The following is a 25,306-nucleotide window of genomic DNA, read 5'->3' on the forward strand; positions in this document are numbered from 1 at the left end:
TCCAGAAGCTGAGGAAAACAGTGGGGTAAGGCAGAGCACAGCTCTCAGGGTCTCACTGTTGAAAGCAGAGCCTGAAAGCAAGACCCACTTGGTTGCACAATACTGAGTTCAAACACACCATCTCTTCTGTCAGGAGTACTACCGGCTTATATTTTATAGTTAAACTGCAGGGTTTTGCATGTAATTGTATGAAGCAGGGGGGTCCAGAGCAGCCTGTCACGCTGGCTATGGCGTGGGCAGGCTGTGTGGACCGAAAGGGGTGAAATCCTGGTCAGTGGAGTCATGGGGAGGAGGTCTCGGCTGTTCAGAAAGCCCTGTATTTTATGGCTGGGAAGGAGCATAGAGAGGAGTGGTAAGGAAAAACTGCAGACAGTGAGCAAAACTGGGTCAGAGAGTAAAAGGAAAGGAATGGAAAAGTTAAGGCAAAGTGAAATTAAATCTGTGCCTGTGGTTGCGTGACCTTCATCAACTAAACTTGGAAACGAGGGCATAATTTACTCTCAACTTGCTCCGAGCAGCAGAGGTGAACAGCCCGGGCCGGGCGTGATCCTGTCCGCAGGCTCCGACCACCCCCTGCTGGCAGCCCCCGCCAGCGGCAGCTCCCGAGCTCTGCGGTCCTTCGGCTGCAAGAAAACCCAGCTCTGGCGGCCCTCTGGAGAAACGCTGAAATGAAAGCTGCTCTGGCCCTCCCCGAAGTGCTTGCGGGCGATCTCCTCTTTCCTGCCCGTGCCTGCCTGTGAACGTGCATCCTCAGCTCCCAGAGCACGTGGAAATACCCAGAGCCAGCCTCACCAGAGGAGACGGAAAGCTGTCATATAGGAGGGCTACAAAAGGCAGGGCTTACAGAAAGAGATAGGCAGGTTTGTTAGTCTAAGATAGCTGGGGAAAAACAAATGAGTTTTCAGGCTCAGAAATGACACTAGTTGTTTTGGAGGCTGTTATTTGTTTTTGTGTTTTTGTTTTTAGTTTTGTTTGTTTGCTTGTTTGTTTTCCAAATGTAAAGATGAACAGATTCTGAACATTTTAATGCCCAGGAAAGATTTGTGACCAGTAGTATAGGTACGGAAAAAAAACTTTAAGCATTAGCAAATGAGATGCAATATTACTTTTTACTGCCCCATACCTAAGAGACTCGAAAGGAAAGCTGACTGTCTGCCACCAGCCGAGTTGGGATTCTGTTCCTGGGTAGGTTGGGGATAAAAATTTGCATGGCTCTTATGTGCTGGACAAATTCACAAGGAAAATAAGCTATCTGCACTGTTTAGTGCAAATACACCTCCTGTCCCTGAACCACAGTTCGCTGGGAGGCTATTTTGGAGAGGTATCGTGTTAGCTTTGTCCTTACACTGTGGTCACTGTCAGAGGCAGGCTGTCAGCCAGCTGACTCCTGGCCAGCCAGACTTGCTCCCAGGGGATTTTGTGACCTCTCATGCTGGGAGGGGAACTGACTTTACCTCTTCTGCTTCCCAGGAAAGAACAGGTGCTTGTGTAAAAGCAGATAGTGCCATTGACCCCTTTCCCTCAGGTTGCGTGCAGAAAGTGAGCATGGCTGCCTCCACCTCCACCTCCAACCCTAACCCTAACCCTAACCCTAACCCTAACCCTAACCCTAACTTGTCCACACGGGTAAGGTGGGTTCAGTGCGCCCCCATGAGGTTGAATCCCATGGGCGTGAAGAGGAGAAAACCTGGTTGCTGGATGCTTACATTGGGGTTGGCAGTGGTATGAAGTTGTTGAAGCGTTGTCATGCTGTCATTGTCAACCCATGCAGGCAGGGCAGTCTAGGTGGGTTTGGAGGCACAGGTCTCTTAGAGGAACCTGGATTCAGGTGGAATCTTGAAACCTGTGTTCTGGCTTGTAAATCACAGGTAGCGTCCAGCTCACGGTTAGACTTGCAGCTCACGGTGTCCCAGGTTTAGGAGCATGTCGTGAGCACTGGGAAGCACAGTCGTGTCTTATAAAAGTCTCACCTAGTTTCCTGACGCAAGCCCCAAAGAACCAAAATACCAAGTCTTATAGAAGCCAAATGCCTTCTGAGCACCTTTTAAAAATGCCAACAACAAATCATAACTGACATGTACAGAGAAGTCATAGCACGCATGGGGTGATCACATGAAAAACCCAATTCATGTAATGGCCTTGGAGAAAAGAAACCTTTCTCACTGAGCTAGGTGGATAGATGCAGGAAACACTATACAACCAGGCAAGAGAGTAAGTTCCTTTGAATATGTGCTCTATTATTTTGAGCACTGTAAATGGAAAACACATTGAATCAAAGAACATTTAAGTCACAAATCACCCGAAAACTCTACTGCTCAGCTGTATCTTATGCAATCATAAAATTTCTCATAGAGAAAAGTCAGTAGATCTCAGCCCAAAGCGGCTCCTCTCACAAGGTAAGCAACCAAAGGCACTTCTGAAAAGGTGGCCTTCCCCATGAAACAAGAACTAAAACTGGAGAAATGCTGGCCTGGAAGGGATGAGACTTCACCTGAACGCTGTGCTGGTTGGGTGCTGGGCATTTCCCTCGGAGCACCTCCTCCAGCTGGATGCCAGGTGCATCAGAGCATGTGCAAAGAGGGGAATTCTGCACCGCTCCCATCGCATTTCAATATGATTTGTGAAGTCTTAGGCAGGGTTGGGCAGAGTGCTGATCTAAAATGGAAGGAAAGGTGTAAGGTGTCCAAATGACTGTGATTTCTTCACCACATCACGTTCCAAGTGCATGATTAAGCTGTTTCAGCAGGAGGACTGTGTGTTTGTGTGTGTCTGCATGCAGGTGGGGTGTTTATGGTCTGCAATTGCCCCCACGATACATTCGTGCCTGGAGCTGGGGCCCTCTACTGTTGTAAATATTCTGGTGTGTCAGAAAAGCTCGTTAAACAGATTCCCTTCTTCGGGATTCATGGTTGTGCTGACTTGTAATATAGTAATGCTGCCAATTATGTTTCATAATTATAACTCAATGAAGAGAACGTGAGACAGAACATATCAGGTAATTACAGTCACAACACTAAATGTCTCAGGCCATGTTTCTGTGGGCTGAAGCTAACATCTGAAAGGCCTTGGGCTGCAAAATACATCCAAATCTGTATATTGGATGTACAGCACTTTACCTACCCAACAGATCCCTTCATCTGGAATATCAGGTGTCTGGCCAACATCCCACAGCCAGTCACTCCTGCGTGCAGTTTCACAAGCCACTAAAGCCAGCCTAAGTCTGTGCTGCCACCCAAAGGCCAGTGCTGCACCTCCCCAGGTGGCTCTCAGCTTTTGCAGACGTGCGTGGGGCAGCATTGCTGCTTGTGCCTGTGGCTGTGAGATGGTTCCAGATGGTGATCTGAATGGGGAAAAAGTAAAACACGGTAATAACATTTCCAGATTTCATAGCACTCTACTCTGGTGTGCATAAAACCACAAAGGGGACAGCGTAATCTCACTGAAAGGAGCTGGGAGACAGGGACGCTTCAGCCTCAGCCCCAGCTCTGGGGACAACAACCCTCTTATCAGCTCTCCGAAGTGCAGGAGCTGATGCTGACGTCCTTGCCCGTCCTGGCTGTGTGTGAGCCCTGCAGCCGAGCACGCCACTCACACCCCGCTGCTGCCTGAGCGATGCAGGAGCAGCAGCAGCCGCACGGTGCGGGCCGGCTGCACGGGCACGGACCTGCGAGAGGCAAAATGCCCGCGTGAGCAGCGAAGCCAGCCCTGTCCTCTGCACAACAAGTCCAGCTGAGCCTTGTCCCTGTGGAGATGGCACCTTGAACCTGGCTGAAGGATGGAGGAAATCCGAGGGCCTGGGAAGGATGCAGCGGGGCAGGTGGGATCGCACACAACCCCTCCGATGGGGACCATCAGGTCCCAGCCTGATGTCTCCTCGCACCCTGCTGGGGGCAGCTCTGAGACTCAGCAAAGCACCCGCAGGGGACGCAGCGCCTGAATTTCGGGATGTGGCTGCGGGGGACGGAGGCAGCGGCCCCGCACGCGAGGAATTCGCGGGCGCTGCGATTTGCATAGCCCCGCCCACTCATCCCGCGCGGCCAATGGGAGGCGGCGGGGCGGGGCCTGCCGGGTGCGATCCCCCGCGCTGCCCGCGGCGCGCCCCGCTCCACGCGGCGCCGCGCGCCCTGCCCGGGAGCCACGCGTGTCCCGCCGGGGAGCCGCGCGTGTCCCGCCCGCCGCGCACCGTGCCCCGTGCCCGCGGAGCCTCCTGCCCGCGGAACGCCGCACGTCCCGCCCGCGGAGCCCCGCAGCCTGCCCACGGAGCCCTGCCCCACGCGCGCCGGGACACAGGTGAGCGGCGGAGCCCACGCAGCCGCCCGCCCACCCGCGGCAGCGGCTCCCGGCGCTCCGCTGGCGCCGGTGTCACCGCCGGGCGGGAGCTGCCGGCGGGGCCGGGAGCGGCGCAGCGCGGTTGCAGCCGCCCCCGGTGCCGTGCCCGGGCGCGTGGCGCCGGGGCCGGGGGTGCCGCGGCCGTGGGGGCCGGTGCGGGGCCGGCGAGCCGGTGGCGAGTTGGTGGCGAGCTGGTGGCGAGCTGTCGGGCGTGCCCGGGCATATCCCGGAGCCCTGCCGCCTTCCCCAGGGTGGGCGGCGGGGGGCGCCGGCGGGGCCCGTCTGGGGGCCGGGGTCGGGCCGGCCGCGCGTGGGTGTGTGAGAACCGATGGCAAGTTGGGCAGAGCTCCCTGCAGCTGCTGCTCGGGTTGCGAGCCCCTGCTCCTCCGCGCTGTACCTGCGTGAGGGTGTTCGTAATTGTAGTAAGAGTTGGAGGGAAAAACAGACGCTGCAGATAACCGGAGTTGTTATTGCAAGCGAGGCAGTGACAGTTGTGAATGAGTAGAAGTGAGGAGAAAAACAAAAAGAACAAAAAAAAGAGAGAAGATAAAAAAAAAAAAAAAACCACAAACATAAAAATCAAAGGTTTCATGTAAAGTGGTAGTTCTGGAAGTCTTAGTTGAGATATCTCACGAGTCACAGACACCCAAGAAGGATGACCAGAATTTCACTCAGTTTATATGAACACGTGCAATTGTACGTGGGGGCCCTGTGACTGAAGGTATCCTGGTGCTGAGGGTGTCTGCTCCGGCAGGATGCTCTATTCTCCTTTCCCGAGCCCCGTTTGCCCACCACAGTTTCTCATGCAGCTCCTCTGGCATAGGCAGCCCTTCCTTGGGGCCTTGGGTGAGCCGCTGCTGTGGGCAGGGGTGAGGCTGTTGCCGGGTGGGTGTTTTGTGGGACTGTAAAGCTGAATGGGAGCAACAGCAGAAGCAGCAGTGATGCACTATGTCCTGTATTGCGGGTGGTTTTGGTAGTTTCAAATATCTCCCTTTGCACTTGGAATGCAAGGAGCAGAAAGTGAACGTAGCCTTGAGAGTACTGCAGGGCAGTAAGGAGAGGTGCAGCTTCTCCCAGGGTACCTCCAGTTCTTGTCTGCCATTAGGATGCTTTCCCCTAAAGCAAATATAAGTTTCCAGCCACTCCACGCCAAGTAATTAGTGGACAATTTTGTGAGCAGAACTTACAAATGTTTTGGAAAACCTACTGATTTCCAAAAAGAGCATGGAAAGACCAGGTTAAATCTTTTTTTTTTTTCCCCCTATTCTGTTTCTCTGAGCGGTGTTCTGGTCTACCAAGCATCCCCTAAGGGTGGCAGGTCACTCCCCACATGCTGGTTAGTGAAGGAAGGCACACAGAAATGCTGCCTGGTGAAAAGGACTCCGGGTTAATGAACAGGAGAGGAGGAATTAATGAGCAAGAGGCTGGGGTTATGCATTGCCATATGCAAGACGTACAGTCATATTTTCCACATAACCTTTCTTTTTTCCTCCCTCCTTTTCACTTGCAGTTTTTATTTGGGATATTTGTTCTCTAGCTCTGTTTCTCAATACATACCAGCATTCCTTTCGAGGTCCTGTTAGTGCCTCCTGGCTCTGCTAGGCAGTAACTTCATTCATGAAGCCGCCCATTGGGATCTGCTTGGGCAGCCCGGCCCCTTGGCTCGAGCAGCGGTGCCCAGGAGCTGTTCCCTGTGCACAGACACAAGGACACCCAAAGGAGAGGTCTTGGCTGGGGCTCTCCCAGCAGTGGGGGCAGGCAGAGACCCCCACCCCTGCCTGGAGGGGGGGGGGGGGGGGGGGGGGGTTGTGGGTCCATGTAGGGGTGGCCCAGGGTAGGGGCTCGTGGGGCTGACCTGCTGCAGGTCCTGCCCTGCCCAACCTCTGTACCTGCTGCGGTGGTGACATGGCAGGGACCAGGAGCAACATTGTTTGCACTGACTTTTTTTTTTTGGTACCCCTTCATTTATTTCCTCCTCCTTTTTGTTCCCTACCACAATCCATTAGCTGGACGCAAAAGGGATTGTATAAATAGTTCAGATCCCCATATAGTTTTAAGTTTTTTGAAAGCTTAGTTTTCACAGGAAAAAGAGAATCAGGGCTCCAGAGCTGTCACTGAGGTAAATGATCTGGGACTCGCACTGTAGCTTTGATGAAATGTTTTTTTATCTGATGATGATGATCTGATGAAACTCATTCAGCAATTTACATTTTTGCTGTCTCAGTAATAACACAGCAGGGAGCACACGCTGCTCACCCAACTCAGGCAATTGTCCTGTTAAGACAATAAAAAAGTTGCGACTTCTTATAAGTTAGAAGATTTCACACATCTTGAAACAATGGCAGTATGTTTTGCTGCCTTCCAGCTGATGAGTACATTGATACCACACCAGGTTTATATTGATCTTTGGCAGTCACCCTAAGATCCTGTGTAGTTTTCAGAGAGGTGGGAGGGGTTTGTTTTTGTTTTTTTACTTTCAGCTAATTAGGACTAGTCGTTTTCATTGTTCATTAGACAATCAGAAATTGCTGCTTTACCAGGGCAGTGCTATGTGGTTTTTGATGTGTGGTTCATTTACAAATTAAATGTCTTGGTGTTCAGGTATTGTTAATATAAAAAGGTTTTTAAGAAGTACCATCGCTTTGAATTTCATGCCAGATATCCAAGAAAGCTTTCATTCCACTTATCATTATATTGTGGCTTGAGAAACAGCAGGCCTGGTCTATGCTTCACAGTTTTGCTGGCATGGCTGTGGTGTGATGTTTCCCCCGCCATCCCTCAGCGATACCGTCATGCTGGCAGGTGTCCTAATGTACGCGTACTTGCACTGGCATAAGATTCCTTTTGCCTGTGTAACTTTCTCTATTTGGCAAACTGGTTTAAGCTGTGCCCCTCCTGGGGAGGTAGTCTGGAAGGGATGTGTCCGTATCTGCAAACCCTTCTGACATGCAGAGGAGTCTGTAAATTCACAAGAGAAAGAGGTCATGGCAGCAGAAGTTGTTTGCACTACAGTTTCACCAAGACTTCCTTTGACACCTGTATTTCTTTCTTGTATTACGAGGACACTTTAGAGAGCTGATAGGCAGGCAGCCTGAAGTCTTGCCTCCTTTTCTCTGAGTTCAGCCCCGGGTACCGGAGTATCGGCAGTGCTGTGTGGGCAGCCCGGCGTGGTGGGATCCTGCCAAGGCTTGGGGCCCTGGAGCCCGGAGGAGCAGCAGCCTGCCAGCCTGCTGGAGTGGTGGCTATCACCCGTGCTCAGCCTGTCTCCTGGTTTTTTGTTTCTCCTCCTTCATTCAGCCTGTAGCAGGAGCCTAACACTGAACTTGAATGTTTGTCCTTTGACAATGGCACAGAGGTCCCTCTTCACCACCTTCTGAGATGGTGACAAATTTCCTTTATTTATTCTATACTGTCAGTAACCTTTACACTATTTATAGGTTGTGATCCTGCCCCTCCCGAGATGTTTGCAAGATAAATTTAGCTCCCTTAGCTTCTCATTGCCGTATGTCTTCACATCCAATCCTCGCTGGCTTTCACTGCCTTTCCTTGTAGCAAGTGAGCCGCTGGCCATGTGCGTGAGCTGCAGTAAGCAGTGACTCACCTTCTAAGCTTGTCCGGGGCAGACTTCATCTCAAATGAATCCTGATGGTTCAGAGACTGGGGAGCCTGGCCAAACGTCTGCTTCCTAAAGGCAGTCTGCATGGGAGTGGTGGGGGATTAGACAAAGTCCAGAGAAAGCCCGCAGAGACTCGAGCGTGTGCTGCAGGACACTTGTATCTGTGCCTGCTGGTGGAGCAGGTAGGATGCGAGGGGCTGTCGCAGGAGGGGGTGGTGGGGAGAGCTCGGTGGCCGTGCAGTCCTCTTCTTGTCCCCCTGGTCTGCGCAGGGGTCTGGCAGGGTGCTGTCCTCCCGGCTGAGCCAGCCATCTCCTGGGGCCCTGAACAGGACAGCTCTGGCTCAAATGCCAAGTTTCCCAGGTGTTTCAGACTGTTTGGAGTGGTGCTCTTCAAAAGAGTGTTTCCAAGTGTTTCCTGCTCCTGGTGGGTGTTCAGAAGTTAACAGGTCTTGCTGTCAAGGCAGGATGAATTTCTCTACTGGTTGGCTGCAGAAGGTTCAGAGAGAAGTAGAAGAAAGAGTGGTCCTGTGGGGGTAGATTTTATTTAATTTCTGTCATGATAAGAACCCACTTAGAATATACAGAAAAGCACAAACAGCCCTGAAATGGTAAACAAAAAAAAGTTGCTCGGTTTTGTAGCTTTGGGTTTTGTTGCTTGTTCTTGGTGAATCTTCAGTCTTGTGTTCTCTCATGAGCCACACTCACTGAAGGTGGAAATTGTGTTTCCACTGAGACTAGGGGCAGTTCTGTCGTTAATTTCAGCAGATCCATTCATTCCCCTCGGAAAGGCTCTGGATGGTGTTTTGCAGGGAGATGGGTGCTTGTCTTGGCAGCCCTCCGAGGCAGCTGCAAGTGAGCCCATGTCATGCTGAGAGCTTCGAGCAGCCTGCGCAGCCCTGGGCTGTGGCTGTGGGGTCTGGGCGTGTGTCCTGGCTGGCTGGGACTGCCTGTCGTGGTGCTGGCCAGAGCTTGGCTGCCAGATCCCTGAGCTGGGGCTCATCCCTCTGGGTGACAGTCTGGGGTGCCCTAAAATACAGCTGGAGCCAGCAAAACCCACTACCTGCCCGTTGAACCAGTGGCTTGAGTGGTCACAGTATCTAGCTTAGTATTTCTTCTACCTTGAGGACTGCAGTATGGCAGCAAAATCGGGTACTTTGTCTGCAGCCTTTCTGAGAAAGCATCTTCTTTCCTTCCTGAGCTTTCTGTGCAGGCTGCTGCGTGGGTGAGAGCAGGCAGTCTGGCTCCTGCCAAAGTGACATTCTTGGTGCATAAGAAGTGCAGGCTGTCTTCCTGGCCAGTGTGGAAACTTTTGCCCAGAAAAGGGCACGTTGCTCCTCGTAAGTATTGGGACTTGCTATGACCTCTGCTTTTTCTTCCTCCCTTCTTCAGGTTCCGGCACCTCCCCAGCCTCAATGGACTGCAAAGAGAGCGAGGACCCGTATGAGCACAGCAAATGCACCCCATGTCGAAACTGCATGCCTGGGCAGGAGCTTTCCAAGGTAAATTGCTCTGGAAGAACTAGGAATCATCTAGCACCAAGGTTTTTACAGTGCTGGATGAGTCCTCTGCTAATTGTCATTAAGAAGGATGATCCCCATACATTAGAAGGAGATGATCCTCTTTGGGAAGGGAAGATAAGTGGTTTCACTCACCTTGCATAGGAGGGTGAGAAGACAGAAGTAAAAAGTGGGGAGGAATTCCAGGTTTCTGCTCAGGTGGTTCTCTTTTTGCCAAAGGAAATCTGAATTTTCTCCCAGTCAGTTTGGAGGACCTTTACACCACATGCCTCCAAAGAAGAGATGCTGTTTCTTTCAGTATAACCTGGGGTCCTGAAGTGGCTTCTCACTGCAGCCCAACCTCGTGTCTTGCAGGAATGTGGTGATGGTACAGGGGGGGATGCGCAGTGCGTTCCCTGCCCACCCAGGAAGTTTAAGGATAGCTGGGGCCATCACAGCTGCAAGCCCTGCCTGTCCTGCGCTCTCATCAACCGCATCCAGAAGTCCAACTGCACAGCAACGACCAACGCGGTCTGTGGGGAGTGCCTGCCGGGGTGAGTAGGGCCGGATCCCTGCCCCAGGCCCGCAGTGGTGGTTACCCCGGGAGCGTGTGGGGAGGGGTTGGCTACAGGGAGCTTCCCCTGAGGCCGCTTCTCACACGGTGCTTAGGATGAGCCCTGGTGGCCCAGAGCTGCCTCTCTGAGGAACCACAAATCAGAGCCATCTGAAGGGAACCTGAAAGCTCCCGCGAATGAGCAGTGGAAGACTTCCAGGCCTGAGCTCTTCCTGTGGACACCCGGGTGGCCAAGCCCCGGAGGAGGAGTGTCTGTTGACCACTGCAATTAGCAGTCCCTGAAGAGGAGGGTAGAGACCATACCTCGAGTGATGGGTGCCTCTTTCCAAGCACAGTCATGTGGAGGAAGCTGTGGTTTCTTTAACTGTTGATTTTTAGCTAATTTTTTAAGGAGTTCCTGAAGTGAAGACTGCTACATACAGCCCATGAAATGCCTGAGAGCTGCAGACCATTTCTTAGCAAGCAATGTGGTTTGTGACAGAGGAATGTCAGAGCTCTGGTTTTTGAATCCCTTCCCAGACCAAGTTGCTAGCTGGAGTTTTTCTGTGGTTTTGTGGAGCTATTAATCACCATCGCCCTCCTTTAGCAAGACCCGGGGAAGGGGGAGGAGGGAGGCGGGAGGCTGCTTCTGGGTGATGTCACTCCTTGGCAAAAGCAGCTACCGAAGTGAAAAAGTAGCTCAGAGCACTGCGTGAGCCGGCATCTGGGAGAGACATGGTGCCTCGTGCCTTCTCGGCATGCTGTGGCACGAAGGAGGCTCGGCTGCCGCCGGCTGAGGGAGGCGGGCGCGTCTTCTTGTGGTGGGGGGGGCGTGAGCTGGCTCCTGGCCCCACGCTGCTGAGAACCCTCTCTGCTCTCTTACAGGTTTTACCGCAAGGCACGGATCAGCGGGCAGCTGGGCTGGGAGTGTATCCCGTGCACCAAGCAGACGCCCTCCTCTGAGCCCCAGTGTAGGTGCCCCACAGCCCACCTCCTGTGGGTGGCCTGGCCCTTGGGTGCAGGGAGCAGGGGGACGGGGCTGGGCAGCTTCGTGGTGTGCGTGGGAAGTTGTTGTGACCGTGCCAAAGGTGTGTGTTCGGATGTGCATTTGCACCATCCTTGAGCCATTGCTGCTTGTTCTCTCCACAACACTGAACCCCTGTCCTGTGTGGGCCCGATGGAAGAAGCTTGTTTGTTATATGTGAAGGGTGAAGGGGCAGGGAAGGGGTGGCCCAAAGCCTTTGGGTCGGGTTCCAACACTGTGTCTGGTGTGTGTGCAGGTCGATCCAGAACAAGCCTGGTGAAAGTAGCAGTCCCCACGGTACCTCCCCAGGACACAGCCCTTCTCGCACTGACCAGCAGTGCCCTAGTCATCATTGTGCTGGTGCTTCTGGCCCTCTCCATCATCTACTGCAAGCGGTTCTGGAAGAGCCAGTGCCAGCGAGGTGAGTCAGTGCATGCAGCATTTCTCTGTTCTCCCTTTGCTGTTTATACATGTTTCTGGCCCCTTTGTTGCTGGGTAGAGCACTGTCCTGAGCGCTGGAAGTCAAACATTCCTCTATTCATAGAGAATAGATGGCTCATCCTGCTTTTTACATCTGCAGGACTTCTCTTGCTTTTTTGTACCTGCACGAAGACACAGAGGAGCCTCCCTCCTCCTTACTACCATAATTAGTGGGAGGAAAATGTCGTTTTGCTGTCAGTTGGCATTCTCTCTTGCTGGGGCTTCTCAAGGGCAGGTAGATGTTAAGTGGCTTTTTGCAGTGCAGGACCAGTGGGGCTGGAAGTACAGAGGTAGGAAGGAGTATGTTTGATGGCCCAGGCTGGGGTGCATTCATGTTGGCATTCACCAGACGGTGAGCCAGGGAGCTGCTGTCTCCCAGCTCCTCGCCAGCAGACATACCATGCAGCTGAGGCCATGCTAGGGACACAAGCCAAGCCTTTGCTCAGACTGGTTCTTCTCTATCCTCCAAGTCTTCCTGAGGACTCAGAATTTCTCAGGCCAGCGAGCGATGTTCCCCACGTCGGCTACACCTGGCAGGTTTCTGTGTGAAGAGCAGATGTCTGGTCCCTGCTGCCTGGGCGTGAAGAACCTGAGCCCCTGCTACAGGCAGGCGGAAGGTACCCGTTCCTCTCGCTTTCCTCTTGGGGGGGAAGGGAGGACAATGCTGGGCTCCAGTTCACACAGTCTGAAGATAATCTGAGACTTTCTGAGGAGGGAAGACGGAGAGTGTCCAGGTTCCACCAAAATGAAATTTGGGTCTTCTGTTAACAACTGCTTGCAGATTTTGTACCAGAAACACTTGCACTCAGCTCTGGTGGCTCTCAAGCCTCCATCCAGCCATGTCCTAGCTGTCACTGTGGTGGGGGTGGCACAGATGGGACTCAAAGCTTTGCAGAGGGGTTGTGGAGTCATGGTGTTGGGCCAAGGGCAGAAGGCTGTGGGAGGTGGGACGGGGCAAGGTCTGCACCTCACTGAGCTGTGGCCCTTTCCTATTCCAGGCCCGGTGGAAGCAGTTCAGTTCATTTCAGAGGGAGAAGCCATCAGCCTCCAGCTGCCACCCACGCAGCCGGAGCTGGAGCTGCCGTCGGCTGTGGCGGTCAGCCCTGCCTCCAAAGGCCAGCTGGTGAGGAGCGTCCTGGAGAGCCAGCCCCTGGTCAGGAGCTCGGGCTGCAGCGACCGCCTGGCCACCGCCCTGGCCCCCTCCGACCTCAGGCCAGGCCAGCGGGGAGTGGCTGAGGCACTGGCCCCCCTCTCCTCCTGCGCCTCCGAGATGCAGCACAAGTGGCCCCATGCCCCGGTGGAGTGCACCGAGCTCGACCTGCAGAAGTTCTCCTCCCAGGTGGAGTTTGTGGGCAGCGAGAGGTCGGAGGAGGTGGGGAGCCAGGCAACACGAGGAGTCCCCAGGGAGGGGAGCAGTGCAGCGCTGGAGGCTGGGAGCAGCCTCGTGGTGGACCCAGCGAGGGGCCTGTCCCCCACCGTCCAAAACCCCACCGCTGAGAGCGGGGAGCAGCCGGTAAGTTCTTCCTCATCACCTCTCTGACACACCATCACGTGTCCTGGCCCTTGGGCACAGAAGGCTAGCGGGTTAGGGACGTGGGTTCCTAAGATTTAGGGTCATTAATGTCTAGGGTGACTGGCTAACTACCAAAAATGATTTGCCAGATGTTTCATGGCATGTTTGGGAGTAGGTGAGGATCGTTTTCCATAGGTCATGTCAGAGCTGTGGAGCAGCTGGTGAGCCAGCACAAGTCCAGTGTATCTCCCAGAGGAAAGGATTAGCATTCTAAGTGGATTGGCCATCACTGCAGGTGGCATAAGGTCACCAGCCCTCAGAGGGCCATCAGGCACAGACAGGACCTGTTGGGATGGTTTCAAATACTAAAAAGACTGGAGTCCATTTATTCAGTGTATAAACCCACCTTTAGCTATGCGTTAACCGATGTACTCTGTGGGTGTTTCTTAGACTCTTGCTCATCTAGAAAGCTGACCTGGCACCAGGAGGCAGTGATTCCTACTCCTGCCCAGGTTAGCTTATAATGAGACTAGTCATTAACATAATTGAGGTTCAGAAAATGCCTGGTAAAATTATATATATACATATTAACTTAGCTCCAGGTCACTGTTTATGGAAGCAGTTTGCTGGGGGGCCCTCAGAGGTTGTTAGCTCCTGGGATAGTAATGCTGGCATGACAAGTGCCATTGCTTTGAACCTTTGTGGTGGCCCTGGGAGGACTGACAGGCATCATTGTTGCTGTCAGACTGTCCCCAACCTTGGTGTCTTTCTCTTTCCAGGTGAATGATGCCCAGAGCCTTGTGACTCAGATCAGTAACACAATGAAGGGTAAGTGTCTTCCCAGCCTCATTTGTTCACCATGCATTGGGGTAGCAGAGATGCAGATTTTGATAAGGAGCTCCTCCAAAAGCCTACCTTGGCTGTGTGGAGGTGACACTCATTACAGGGATGTGGTGACTTTCACTGCCTTTGGTGCTAGTTTCCAGGTTAGATATCCTGCAGTACTGCTCAAAGTGGCTTGAGGGTGGGTGGTGAATGGACACCCAGTTATCGCCTGTTGGCAGTCTCCCCAGGACTGATCCAGTTCTGTGTTGCTGAGCTCTGAAAGCAATATTGGAGGAGATCCCTGCCATGACAAGTAGATGTTTCACCAGCTTGGCAGGGACGGGGGTTTGAATCTAGCTAGTGTTTATTCTCACCAAACCTGGATGTGGTTTCTAACCCCACTTTTCTGTATTGCTGCCCCCAGGTCTCCCTGTTTCAGAGCTGCCCCATTCCTTGGTGCAGTCGCTTGCCTTCTTGTTAGACCCGTCCTTGAATGGTGTGAAGAACTTCAGCCACGTGGCACTGGAGCTGGGGGTTGCACCCCAGTTTCTGGGACGGATATCTGGATTTGAGCAGCTCATCACTCACCTCACCTACTCAGGAGACTCGGTCACAATCCCTCATCTGGCCCAGGCTCTGCAGCGACTGCAGCGGTTCGACGCCTTGCTCCTGCTGTGTGACCACTTTGCTCTCAGCCAGATTCAGGGCCACCAGTGCTAGGATAAGATGGAAGGGATGGAGGAAACTTCAAGCATTGTGTGTACTGGTACGGGAGAGGATCTGGTAGCCCTGTGGTCACACAATCTCTCTAACATGCATGTGGGGAGTATGTGGAGAGAGTCTTTGCATTGTGGAATAGAAGCACACGAGGAGGAGTCTCCCTCCTTGGAGAAGAGTGGAGGAGCTGGGGAGGTGACAGTACTGTGTATCCTCACAGCTGTCACTCCTGCCCCTTCTGGGCAGGTTGTGCTCAGCACCTCTGAGTTCATTTTTCTTCATCTGTACTTAACCCATGTCCAGCAGCAGAGCGGTGTCACAATCACTGTGCTGCCTGTCTGTAATAAGCCCTGTCCTTTGCGAGTTGCTGGTGTTGGGATGAATTCTGTGAGGTCCCTGGCCACACGCTGTGCAGGGGCTTGGGCTTGGTTGTGTGCCACTCTCTTACAGGGCCAACAATCACTTCTCTCCCATTCCAGCTTTTCAGAACACTTTCCTTTGGCCAATACTGTGTTATTTTTTTCTGGGTTCCTGTTGCCACTTTGAGTTGAAATTTTGTTTGCTCCTCCCTGTGTGACCATTGCTGCTGTGGCAGGGAGAGCTGAGCAGTCAGTCTCTGTGCCAGTGCAGCACGTGGCATGTTTAAATTAATTTCCTTTACTTGAACTGGTGTAGTTTTCTTAAAGAAGTTCCAAGTTGATCACCAGGGTACTTTGATGTACAGTTGTGTTAGGTGCAGTGCTGTGCTGCTCCTTGCCCAGGGCAGTTTTTGCTCCCCGGTCTGCTGGTGACTGCCTCTACTCAGCTGTGCTGGCAACCTCCTCGGTGTGCATCAGGCATTGCAGGCTGATGCGGGGTGCCAGAGGCAGGGACCCTCCTCTGCCTTCTGCAGGGAACAGCTGGTGCCCTGCCAGTGCCAGGCATGTAGGGGTCAGCTGGAGACTGAAGACTGCAACTGTGCTGCAGTGAGTGTTGAAGTCCCTGTGGCAGAGCAGGTTTGCTTTAGAAGATTCTTTCTTTTTTTTTTTTTCTTTTCCTGCCTAAAAACAAGCTAATTTTCTCATTTTTGGGAGTAGGTCTTATGGAGGAAACACCCTTCTGCATTTAATTTGTTCCTGGAGGATTTGTCAGAGCTTGCAGCGCTTTCGCCTGCATGAGGCTCCCCTCAGTTTTGGTTGTGGAGCTGCAGGGCAGCTTGCTGGGTTGGTGGCTGCTGTGCTGTTGTTCTCCTCTGTCTGCCACCAGCTTCAGGGTCTCGCAGGGTCACAGGGGGTTTGGCCAGGCGGTCCGACAAGTGGGACTTGGGGGTCCATGGTGGAGTGGCTCATGAGGCTAGAGAAGACCTGCAGTGGGAAGCCGTGCCCTGCCTGCCGGCAGCAGTGTCTGTGCAAGCCTCCCGCTCCAGGATTTTTGTCGGGGGCGAATCCTTGCGCAGCAGGCGAGGCGCAGGGAGCGGCCCTGCGGGGGCGGACGGGAATGTGGGGCCGCCGTCAGCTGGGGAAGCTGCCCCGGCCGCCCGGCACGCGCCTGGCCCCGCTGTGCCGCCGCCTCCCGGGATGGGGATGCCTGTCCCACTGAGGTCATGGCGCGGAGCAGCTGAGCGGTCTTTGCCCTGTGCCTGGCTCCAGCCTCTCTGCAGCCGGGGCAGGAGGCCTGCTGCGAGCTGGTTGCTTGCCGAGGAAGGCAGGAGGTGTCAGCCCCCAGCTTTGTCCCTGCCACTTGCACCAGGACTACTAAAGCCTTTTACACCCTCCTCTGGAGCGATGAAATGGACCCACTGTGCTCACTCAACCAGGACAGTGCCTGATCCCACTGAAGATCAGAGTCAAAAATGCCTTTAGGTCAGCGGGAGCGGGTTTTTGCCTCTGCTGCCATGTGCCAGGGAGAACAAGCCTGTCTTGTTTCTTCCCCTCTTTCTATGCCGTTTTGTGCCCGCTTAGTTTCACTGCCCAACTTTTTCCGCCCTGTCCTTGGGGTCTGTTGGACATCTCATGCCATTTCCACCCTTCCCTGGTGCTGCTGGCCCCTCGCAGCCTCCACTCCCAGCCCCTGTACGCGGTGCGGCTCCTGCAGTGCTCAGTGCCCTGGGTGGCTGCGGGCTCCGAGTGCCCCAGGACCTGCAGGGGGTTTGAGCCACGGTGCTGGCTGTGTGTGTGTCCCTCCTGAAGGCTGCAGCTGATGGCTGGCTCTGAGCGCTGCTTCCCACGCTGTCCTTGCCCCTGGCAGCATGGTGGCCGCCAGCAAGCGGCACTGTTACCCTGCCCGCCGCCACCAGGGCATCCCCAGGCTTTGCCTTTTATCTGACCACAGTACTTGGAAAAAGCAAGCGACCTTCTGGGAACACAGCCCTTTGCTCAGATCTGCCCAAACAGCAGTATTAATAGCTGCTCTGTTTCCCCCCCTTCCCCCTTTCTCTTGTTAAATGCTGTTAAGACTTGAACACACTCAGGATGTGGTCAGATAACAGGAGGCATGGACAGCTTCAACTGGATGTGACACTTTATCTCTGTTTATTTCTTTCAGAGTCGTGGTCGTTTTATTGCTCTTTGCTTTGTGAGAACCAGAAGCGTTAGACCTTGTACCCGTATTTGGCTGGGGTGATGTACTTGATCTGTTATGAAGCAGTCAGAAAAAGTATTTCTAGTGTAAATGCAGCCTGGGGATAAGGTTTTTCCATTGAAGGCTTATCTGTGGCAGGGAGAGAGTGTGTTCACATTAATCATGTAACAAAATCAAATATTTAATCTCTTTATGGACACACAATGGGAATGAAGATTACTTATACATCTGTAGGTGAATTAAAAAAAAGCATCCATGCAGCTTAATAAATCAGGCATGGCTTTGAACTTGAAGCAGGTGTAGGTGAATTGTCCTGCATGTCCCTGCCCATCCAGTGGGGTGCAGGATGGCGGAGCAGGCTCCTTCCCAGCACAACGCTGTGGGATTGGGAGCAAACAATGGCTAGCAACAGCCTGGTAAACGAGAAATGGAGTGAATAAAAGGGTTTTCATCACTTGTGTGCTGCAGAACCTCACTGGGGGCCAGTGGTCTCTGTCCCTCCTGCGCTTGCTGGGTGTTCCTGTTGATGTAGGTGGGGTCTGCATTTGTTGTTTTTCTTTTTTGTTGTTGCTGTTCTATTAAGGAATCAACCCCATTCCCCTAACAATTTTTAAGGTAAACTTATATTTTAGCTGTTTGGTATCTGAGCAACATTGTTCACATTCAAAACCTACCTCGCCGTGGTGCTGGGGAGGCGGCACATGGGGCTGCTCTGCCAGCCCTGCCTGGTGCACTGGGAGCGCCGGGGCAGCCACCTCCACGGCAGGTCTGTGGGTAGCTGTGTTTTAATTGTTTTAACTGTTCTTGAGAAGACTCGAGCCTGCTCAGAGCCTTTTACACAGTCGCAGTGTGAGCTTCTGTGGATGGTGCTTCATGGGTGCTCAGTCCCACACTGTACTGTTGTGGAGAGGGCTTTTTAATGGCAATGGGCTCCTGTCCCAGGGCTGCTCCCACCTGTGCTGATGTCCGTAGCCAGCAGCTGCCATCCAGCTGTGCTGTCAGCAGTCTCAGAATCAGCTGTGTTTACATGGCCTTTAATTTAGCCAGCTCAAGGCCCTTTGGGCTGATTTTTCACAAGTCTAGCTGAAGTCCTCAGAAGAAGGGGGACCACAGGAGTCTGAACGACAGGCTCTGGCGCTGCACTTTGGACACTGGCAAACGGTGGCCATCACTGGGCAGGTGGGCGAGCTTCAGTTTCTTTAGCTGGGAACCAATAGACTTGGTACTTGACTTTTCTGCTTTTTCTTAATGGTATTTTCAGCACAATAGATGGAATGTAAGGGAAGGAAATTCTCATAGCGCTGGATCTCACATTTCAGCTTCAGGAAGCTACCAAAGCCAAGCTGGCATGGTTCAAAAAGAGTTGAAAGAAATAAATTAATCCAGTATCTATGCAAACTTTAGCTGTGATTGAACAATGGAAATACTCTTGGGTGGTGAGATTTTTTTTATTTTTTTTACAAGCAATTGTTTTGACACTAGTCCTGTCTGGAAGTCTGATTTACAGAAGAATTTGTGATGGGTTTCAGTCCAGCCCTGTTCTGAAAGCTTCTAAGCATACACTTAAAAATAGGCATATCTTTAAATCTTATTAAAATAAAGAAGTAATTTGTACATCCTTGGATGCTATTCTCAAACAGGGTGCTTATAAGAATTCACTACACTCTTACATGAGTGGACAATACTGAAGAAAATTTTTTACAATAGGGGCACGCTCTGAAAAATCTGCAAGTGGAGATGCCCTATGGGGAGGTGCCCTATGTGTTTTAGATTAACAATACAAATCCTGGTGCTTTTCTAAAACTAAATAAATAATTTTTTGTAGTCATAGTTTACTGCTGGGAATACATGATAATTTTTATGGTGGATGTTCTGTTTTCTTTAAGGTTATGAATAGGTTATTTATATTTTTGTAAATCCTGTGTCATTAGCATTGTAATTCTGAAGTTTATTTGTTTCCATTGTTTTTTTGGGGTGAAGTTTGTATTCAAATAAAAGTGTCTGAAACTCCTCTAAGTTTTGTTAAACAAGGGGTATCTGAGTTCCCCACATTCCACCCAGACATAGTGCTGTTGAATGCTGTGTGCTTGTAGTTAAATAAATTCCAGAGTTGGAGGTGATGATGCGCTGTGAGTTTTAATTCTGTCCTTCCTGCCCAGGGGTCCCAGTCTGTTGGGTGTGGAGGAGCCTGACCCAGTGCCCACACTGCTGAAACGCAGGCTGGGGGCAGAAGCAGAGTTGTGTGCTGATACCCTATTCATGTTCGGTGGCACACAGCAGCTGCTACTTGTTCTGCAGGCCTGGTTTCTCTCAGAAGTGCCAAATCCTGGGTGGGGTTTGTCTGTGGGCCCAGCTCCTGGGGAGGGGGAAGAGGCAGAGACGCTATAGAGACCCTATACATGCTACCCAAGGAGCCTCCTGTTTCTGTAGCTTCAATGAGGAACAGTTGTTCTTTCAGCTTGTAATTAGAGTCCTTATTAAGTCTGTTCATGCCCCTGAACTCAGTCTGCTCTTAGTATTCGTATTAGAGTGTAGGATATCATTTTTTGTTCCAGTTAAGGCTATTATACTTGCTCAAACCCTCTCACGCTTTGCAGGTTCTTGTACTAGTGTCGCTTGTTTGAGTTGTAAGGAACACCCATGTGCGTTGTAGCCACGTGCAGTCCAGTGAGCCTGTACCACTGAAGTAATACAATAGGTGTCAGTAAAGGAGCCTCTGAAATCAAGGCATGGGAAAGCACTCACTCTTCACTGGATGCAAAAGTACAGAATGAGTAAAGGCATTCAGCATGCGTGGCTTCCGAAGAAGCCTTTTGCTTGGAGCATCTTGGGTGTATGCTGCCTGTTATCACACATGCTTGAAATATTATTCTCCAAGTACACAGTGAAGTGCATTAGTGGCTGTACTGACTGCAGTCAGCCTTCCTGAAGGCCTGCAGGGAAAGTGATCCCAACACCTCTGCAGCTTGAAGCAGGAAGGCTGATCTGGAGGAGAGGCCTGGGGCCAACTCAGTGGGAGAGCGAGACTTTGGGTTTACATGCTTGTGGGATGGGATGGGAAATCAGAATACACCTTGCCTAATCTTCCAGTGACTGTTGGGTCTGGGGGGCTGTGGGCACCATGCAGCAGTAGGTCAGGTGGGGGTGGTTTTGGCCTTTTTCTCTGCTCTTCTGGAGAACAACCTGGGGTGACCACTCCCATGCAGAGGAGAGGCGTACACCCAGACCAGGAGTTCCTTCTGAACAAGAGCTTTACACCCCACTGTGCTTGCCTTGGGGCATTTGCACTGTCTGCTCTCTCACTTTTGGCCAATGTTTAAGGAGTGATGCGAAGCCACGTTCCCCTCTAAGTACTTGGCACTCTTGGTCTCAGCACTGTGATAATAGTCTACATCTGAGGATGAGAGCAGGCAGGAGGAAAATATTCCATGTAAGAAGCGTGGGGTTGAAAACCAGCCCCGAGGTGTTCAGAATAAGACAGTCTGGTGCCCCATCAGACATGACTTGCAGAGTCTGGCAGCACATCAAGATGCTGGGGTATACGGGGTCCTCACCTCAGCTGCCTCTGGGAGGAGCATCTCCAGCTGGGACGCAAAGCTGCTGTGAAGGCATTCAAAGCACATGGGCCAACTGCTTGACAAGCCTCCAGTTCCAGAGGAGGATGCCAGTGAATGCCCTTTGGCCCACGCAAGGCACGTGCACTGGGCAGTCTCCTGAGCTGGTCTCAAGCAGGAATGCAAAAGTGCATCCTGTGTTTGACAGCAGCCCCGGTGCACAGCTAGGGATCCTGCCAGGCTGAATGTTCCTTACCAAGGGGGTTTGCTTAAAAGAGCCTGGCTGAAAGACACGGGATGTTGAAACACATCACCTGCGTGAAGTAACTGCAGACATGGAGATCAGAGGCTCTCAATGTCCTTGTGTAGGCCTGGGAACCCTGAACGTGCTTTACCTGGGAACTACTGAGGTGGCCCTGCCAGTCCAGTGGGACTTTGCATCTCTCTCACAGGGAGATCGCATCTGAGGGCACATCCTTCTGCCCGGCGAGTGCTGAGCGGCACAGGAGAGCTGATGGGAGAGGTCAGGTCAGGCTGAAGGAGCTGTTACCATCAGCAGAATGCTTGTGCTGGGATCCTGCTTGGCAGCCTACAGCCACAACCAGCAGTGAGCCTGGTTGTTACTGTGTGAACCACTGCCCAACCTGTGAATGGTAACGGCAGGTGAGCTTTCTAAGGCTTTCTCTTGTGCACAGAGTCTGGATGCACCCAGTGAGTACTTTCATAATAAAAGCTTGCCCCTCAAACCTTGTGCTTGCTTGTCCACTTTTGGTCTGAGAAGATCCAGATTAAAAACAACATTACATGAAAATACAGATGGAAAACCCATGCTCAGATGGAGGAGAGGGCAGGAAAAGGGACCATAGGACCAGGCAGAAGAGTAATAACAGGCAGAAGAGCAATGTGCAGTTAGCTTGCTAGAGCTTATAAAATGTAGTAGAAGTGGACAAGGAGCAACCTGGGGCCTCCCAAAGCTGTTTGAGCACGCACAAATGAGAAGCAGCAAAACCACCCATGGTAAGCAGAACAGAGGCTTCGCAGGGGTTTAACATGGCACAGCTGTTCATTAGCACACAATGATGCCTGATTACATGCAATTATGTGGCAGTCACTAGCATCTTTCAGAAATGATCGGAGCATATTTCTCAAGACCCTCAAGTCTCGGCTATTAGCATCTCTGGTTCCTCCTTGTCCAGTGCCCTCCGTCACCACATGGGTGCCGGTTCTAGGCTCTAACCTCAGCAGCACCATCCTGCTCGGCCGACATTCAGGCAGTGAAAAGTGGTCCATCTGATTTTTATGCCTATTGAAGGCACCTTCAGCCAAGTCCTTAGCATCAACCTAGGCAGCATGGATAATTTGGCAGAATTAAGCGTGGCAGCTGGGCAGCCAACCACACCTGAGCTCAGATGCTCACCGTCCAGCAGACATTTCCTTCAGACGTCTGCACCAGGCTGGCTGTAGCCCTGAAGGTGGGCACACGCCGCCAGCTGCCTCTGTGCCAGCACCACCACCAGTCCCTGTGGCAGCCTCGTGCCCCATGAACCGTCGCTGCATTAGCAGTGAGCCGCTGCTTGGCACAGGGGGGCACAGGTGGGAGGCAGCAGCCAGCCCTGCTGCTTGTGCACTCCCCACCCGTGAGGGTGCGACGGTGAGGGGGGCGCGCATTCATACAGGGAAAAGTCGAGCAGAAAGACAGAAATTAAATTTCAGCTTGTGCTTTTAAATTTCAGGAAGGACAGGGCCTTGGCGATGTTCGTCATCTCTTCTTGTCTGCCGATACTCCTTGCATGTGAATCACTCATCCTGGTAGGAATTGGTCTCACTTAGCACAGTAATAAACCACTTCTCCTGCTGGGCTCATCTTTCACAGCTGTGCATGTCCGTGCTCTCCTTGACAAAGTAATTGTGGCACTGAACCTCTCAAATGTGCCCTGCACCATTTTCTCTGCGTTCCTGTCTCCTCTACAGGGGAGGTTAGAGAACAGTTAGTTAAATTTTGGTTGCTAAAAATGAAGACTTAAATCCATTAGAGAGAACTGAATTTCCAGGGCCCCGTTTCTTTCCTTTCTCTCCCGTCAGATGATTTTTTTATTGCTCATTCTCTGATTTTCCCATTTTATATTTTCCACAGTTTTCCCCCTGTGTGTGTGGTTCTCATTACTTCTCCGCGGGACATTAGGGCAATTATATGTGAATGAAAACACACATTTTATAGCATATTATTGGACTATTGACTGTGCTTGCCAGGAGACAGAAAATCATTTTTCTTCTGCCTCAGGTAAACTCACCTTGCAACCCCCTGGGCTGGCTCACAGGGACTCTCCAGACGCAGCTTTCCAAAGGCAGCCAAAAGGCTTCGTGAGTCACGTGTTTGGGGTGCAGCTTCTCCAAATGTTTTGTGCTGCCCGAGCCAGGAGCACAGCCCCAGTGCTGGCGCTTCATGGGGCAGGGGAAGCTCCGGGCAGGCCTGGGGCCAAACCTGGTCTGAAGCGGAGCCCCCCCAGCCTGAACCCCCCCAGCCCACGTCCCCTGGCTGCACAGCCAGGGCTGAGGAGTGTGCTCGCTGCTCAGAGCACTGCAGGACAGCCATGAGAGCAAAGCCTCCCCACTGGAACCAAGCTGGGAGCAACAGATTAAAAATGAGGGCACGCTGCCTTTTCTTGGCAGCAGAAGCTCATTTTTAGTGGAAAGCATCGCTGCTCCAATCAGAAAGCCCTGCTCATTAAAAATAAACACTGTTTTTCTTCAGGGACGGCCCGAAGCCAGTAATTATTACTCTTCATAAAAAATACACTATTATCCCAGTGAAATTCCTGTATTCCTTCTCCGAGTCTTGGTGGTAAATGAGTCTTTTTGAGACTGGCCAGCCTATTTCTGTGCAAGAGTTATTACCTTAACGGGAGCCAATAGACGGGATAATGGGCTGATTTTGGATCTGAACGCAGCTGCATTGGGGAGCACAGTTTTAGAAAATAAATAATGTGCTTTTGCAACCCATTCAGTACCTCTTCAAACTCCCCCTCACCTCATCCCCTGAGCTGCTTTTAAGAAATTACTGGATTACAAATAAATACCCCAATCAAACACAATAACAATAGGCCCAGCTTTCACAATTTCTTACCTCCTACAGTTAATTTGAAGCAAGCAGAAGCAGCGAGCACAACCGCATCTGAGAGCCCAGAGGCCACTTCCAGAGGCCACCCATGGCAAAAGCGACTCCAGCAGGGAGCAGGAGGGGGCTTCCCAGCAGGGCTGCTGTGGGCACCGCCGGGGCCCTGCCGCCAGCCCCCCACCCCAGCCCTGCCCAGGGGCTGCCCGGACAGAGCCCAGTCCTAGCACACGCACCGGGGAGCGGGTTTGGGAAGGAGGAGGTCAGCCCAGCATCAGCAGTGTACGTGTATATGCAGAAATGTAAACAAAATTATATAAAACATAGTGGAGGAATGGCTCGTATCCTCCAATTCATAGCAGGAGAGGGGGCAGAGAATGTTTTAGCAATGCTTAAAGCAAAAATTAGGAAAACACTGGAGGTCCTCCTACCTTCACCCTCAACCTCTCCTTCCTTCACAATGGCAGAGGAAACACAAAGGTGAAAGAAAATCACTGACAACTTAACTTCAGGAAAAAGAGGTAATTCACCTCCTGCCTGCCCCCGGCAGCTGTCATTCATTTTGCACAGGCAAAGAGTAGCCCGGGAGGACAGCAACAACTCCAGGCAGAGAGCTCAAGGCAGAGGGTGAGGCAGGCAGGGGTGGAGGGGAAGGAAGGCACCAGTGCTCCCCGAGGTTCCCACTGGGCAGGGTCCTCCTCTAGGAGCCTGCATGGACATTCACAAGACCCATGTTTTCTCCCATGCTGGAGTAATAGGGTTGTTCTCTCTTTTCCAGGCTTCTGACAGTTTATCACTGTTAAAGGAATTGCCTACACCTGGCTAGACCAACACCACCACCGCTGCTGCTTGAGCACCTGCTCTGTTCGTCTGAGCACGAGCTGCTGCTGGGCTGCAGGGGCTGGGGGCGGCAGCTCAGTGGAGCAGCAAAGGCTGATGCTGGCCCCTGGTAAACATATTGAAGGTGGGGAGACTGGTACCCAGTAGGGAAATGAGCTTTTTAAACAACAGCTTGGTAAAGCACATGATACCAGGCCTTAGCTTGGTGCCATTCTTATTTTGCTGTTTTTGAAATTGCTGTCCTGCTCTAGTTTTTCAGTTTGGAATCAAATAACAAATGGGAAGTGCTGGAATAAAATGTGCTAAGCAACCAGAAGCAACCTCACCAAGCAGGTTCAGGAGGTGTGGGGTTATCTTCCTTATTTTTCTTGCAATGGGAAAAGTGTTGGCAGCAGTTGTAGAACGATTTCAACAGTGATTTCAGCTGCAAGGGAAAAGGAAATGGCCCTGAACTTGCTGTGGGAGGACAAACCGTGCTGAGTGATGCTTGACTGAATCAAGCCTGAAGAGTGTCTGTTGCAGGCAAATTGCTTGGAGTGATGGACTAAGGCTACAGAAAATGAATCTTAAGCTATCAGTGCAGCTAACTCTACTGTGTTGGTGCAGGTAGTTTTAAATCCCACTAATGCAGATGTAAGGTTTGTTTACTTTGCTCAAGCAGCTCAGGCAGAGTAGGGGTGCTGCAAAT

The 25,306-nt window shown here is 52.1% G+C and overlaps 1 protein-coding gene and 1 long non-coding RNA gene across 4 annotated transcripts; one reads left to right on the plus strand and one right to left on the minus strand.

Annotated features, from left to right (window-relative positions):
- The first annotated feature begins 4,088 nt into the window (after positions 1-4,088).
- Positions 4,089-19,232, plus strand: EDA2R (ectodysplasin A2 receptor). Of its 3 annotated transcripts, none has more exons than XM_038184040.2 (9): positions 4,092-4,290; positions 9,335-9,444; positions 9,817-9,995; positions 10,880-10,965; positions 11,275-11,439; positions 11,969-12,115; positions 12,497-13,011; positions 13,791-13,839; positions 14,261-19,232. In XM_038184040.2, exons 2-9 carry the CDS (start codon positions 9,358-9,360, stop codon positions 14,554-14,556), a joined length of 1,524 nt encoding a protein of 507 aa, XP_038039968.1. In that variant the 5' UTR covers positions 4,092-4,290; positions 9,335-9,357; the 3' UTR covers positions 14,557-19,232. The 3 variants fall into 3 exon arrangements, with proteins under 3 accessions (XP_038039969.1, XP_038039968.1, XP_038039970.1); XM_038184042.2 differs by lacking the exon at positions 4,092-4,290 and adding an exon at positions 7,924-8,127; XM_038184041.2 differs by lacking the exon at positions 11,969-12,115 and having other exon boundaries at positions 4,089-4,290.
- Positions 17,263-24,816, minus strand: LOC140003361 (uncharacterized). The gene is made up of 2 exons (XR_011811863.1): positions 22,958-24,816; positions 17,263-22,631 (listed from the first exon to the last, which is right to left on the minus strand). It is a non-coding gene; the product is annotated as an uncharacterized lncRNA (long non-coding RNA).
- Between the last annotated feature and the right edge of the window lie 490 nt (positions 24,817-25,306).

The sequence above is a fragment of the Anas platyrhynchos genome, chromosome 10, assembly GCF_047663525.1.
Source record: "Anas platyrhynchos isolate ZD024472 breed Pekin duck chromosome 10, IASCAAS_PekinDuck_T2T, whole genome shotgun sequence".
Classification (NCBI taxonomy): Eukaryota; Metazoa; Chordata; class Aves; order Anseriformes; family Anatidae; genus Anas; species Anas platyrhynchos.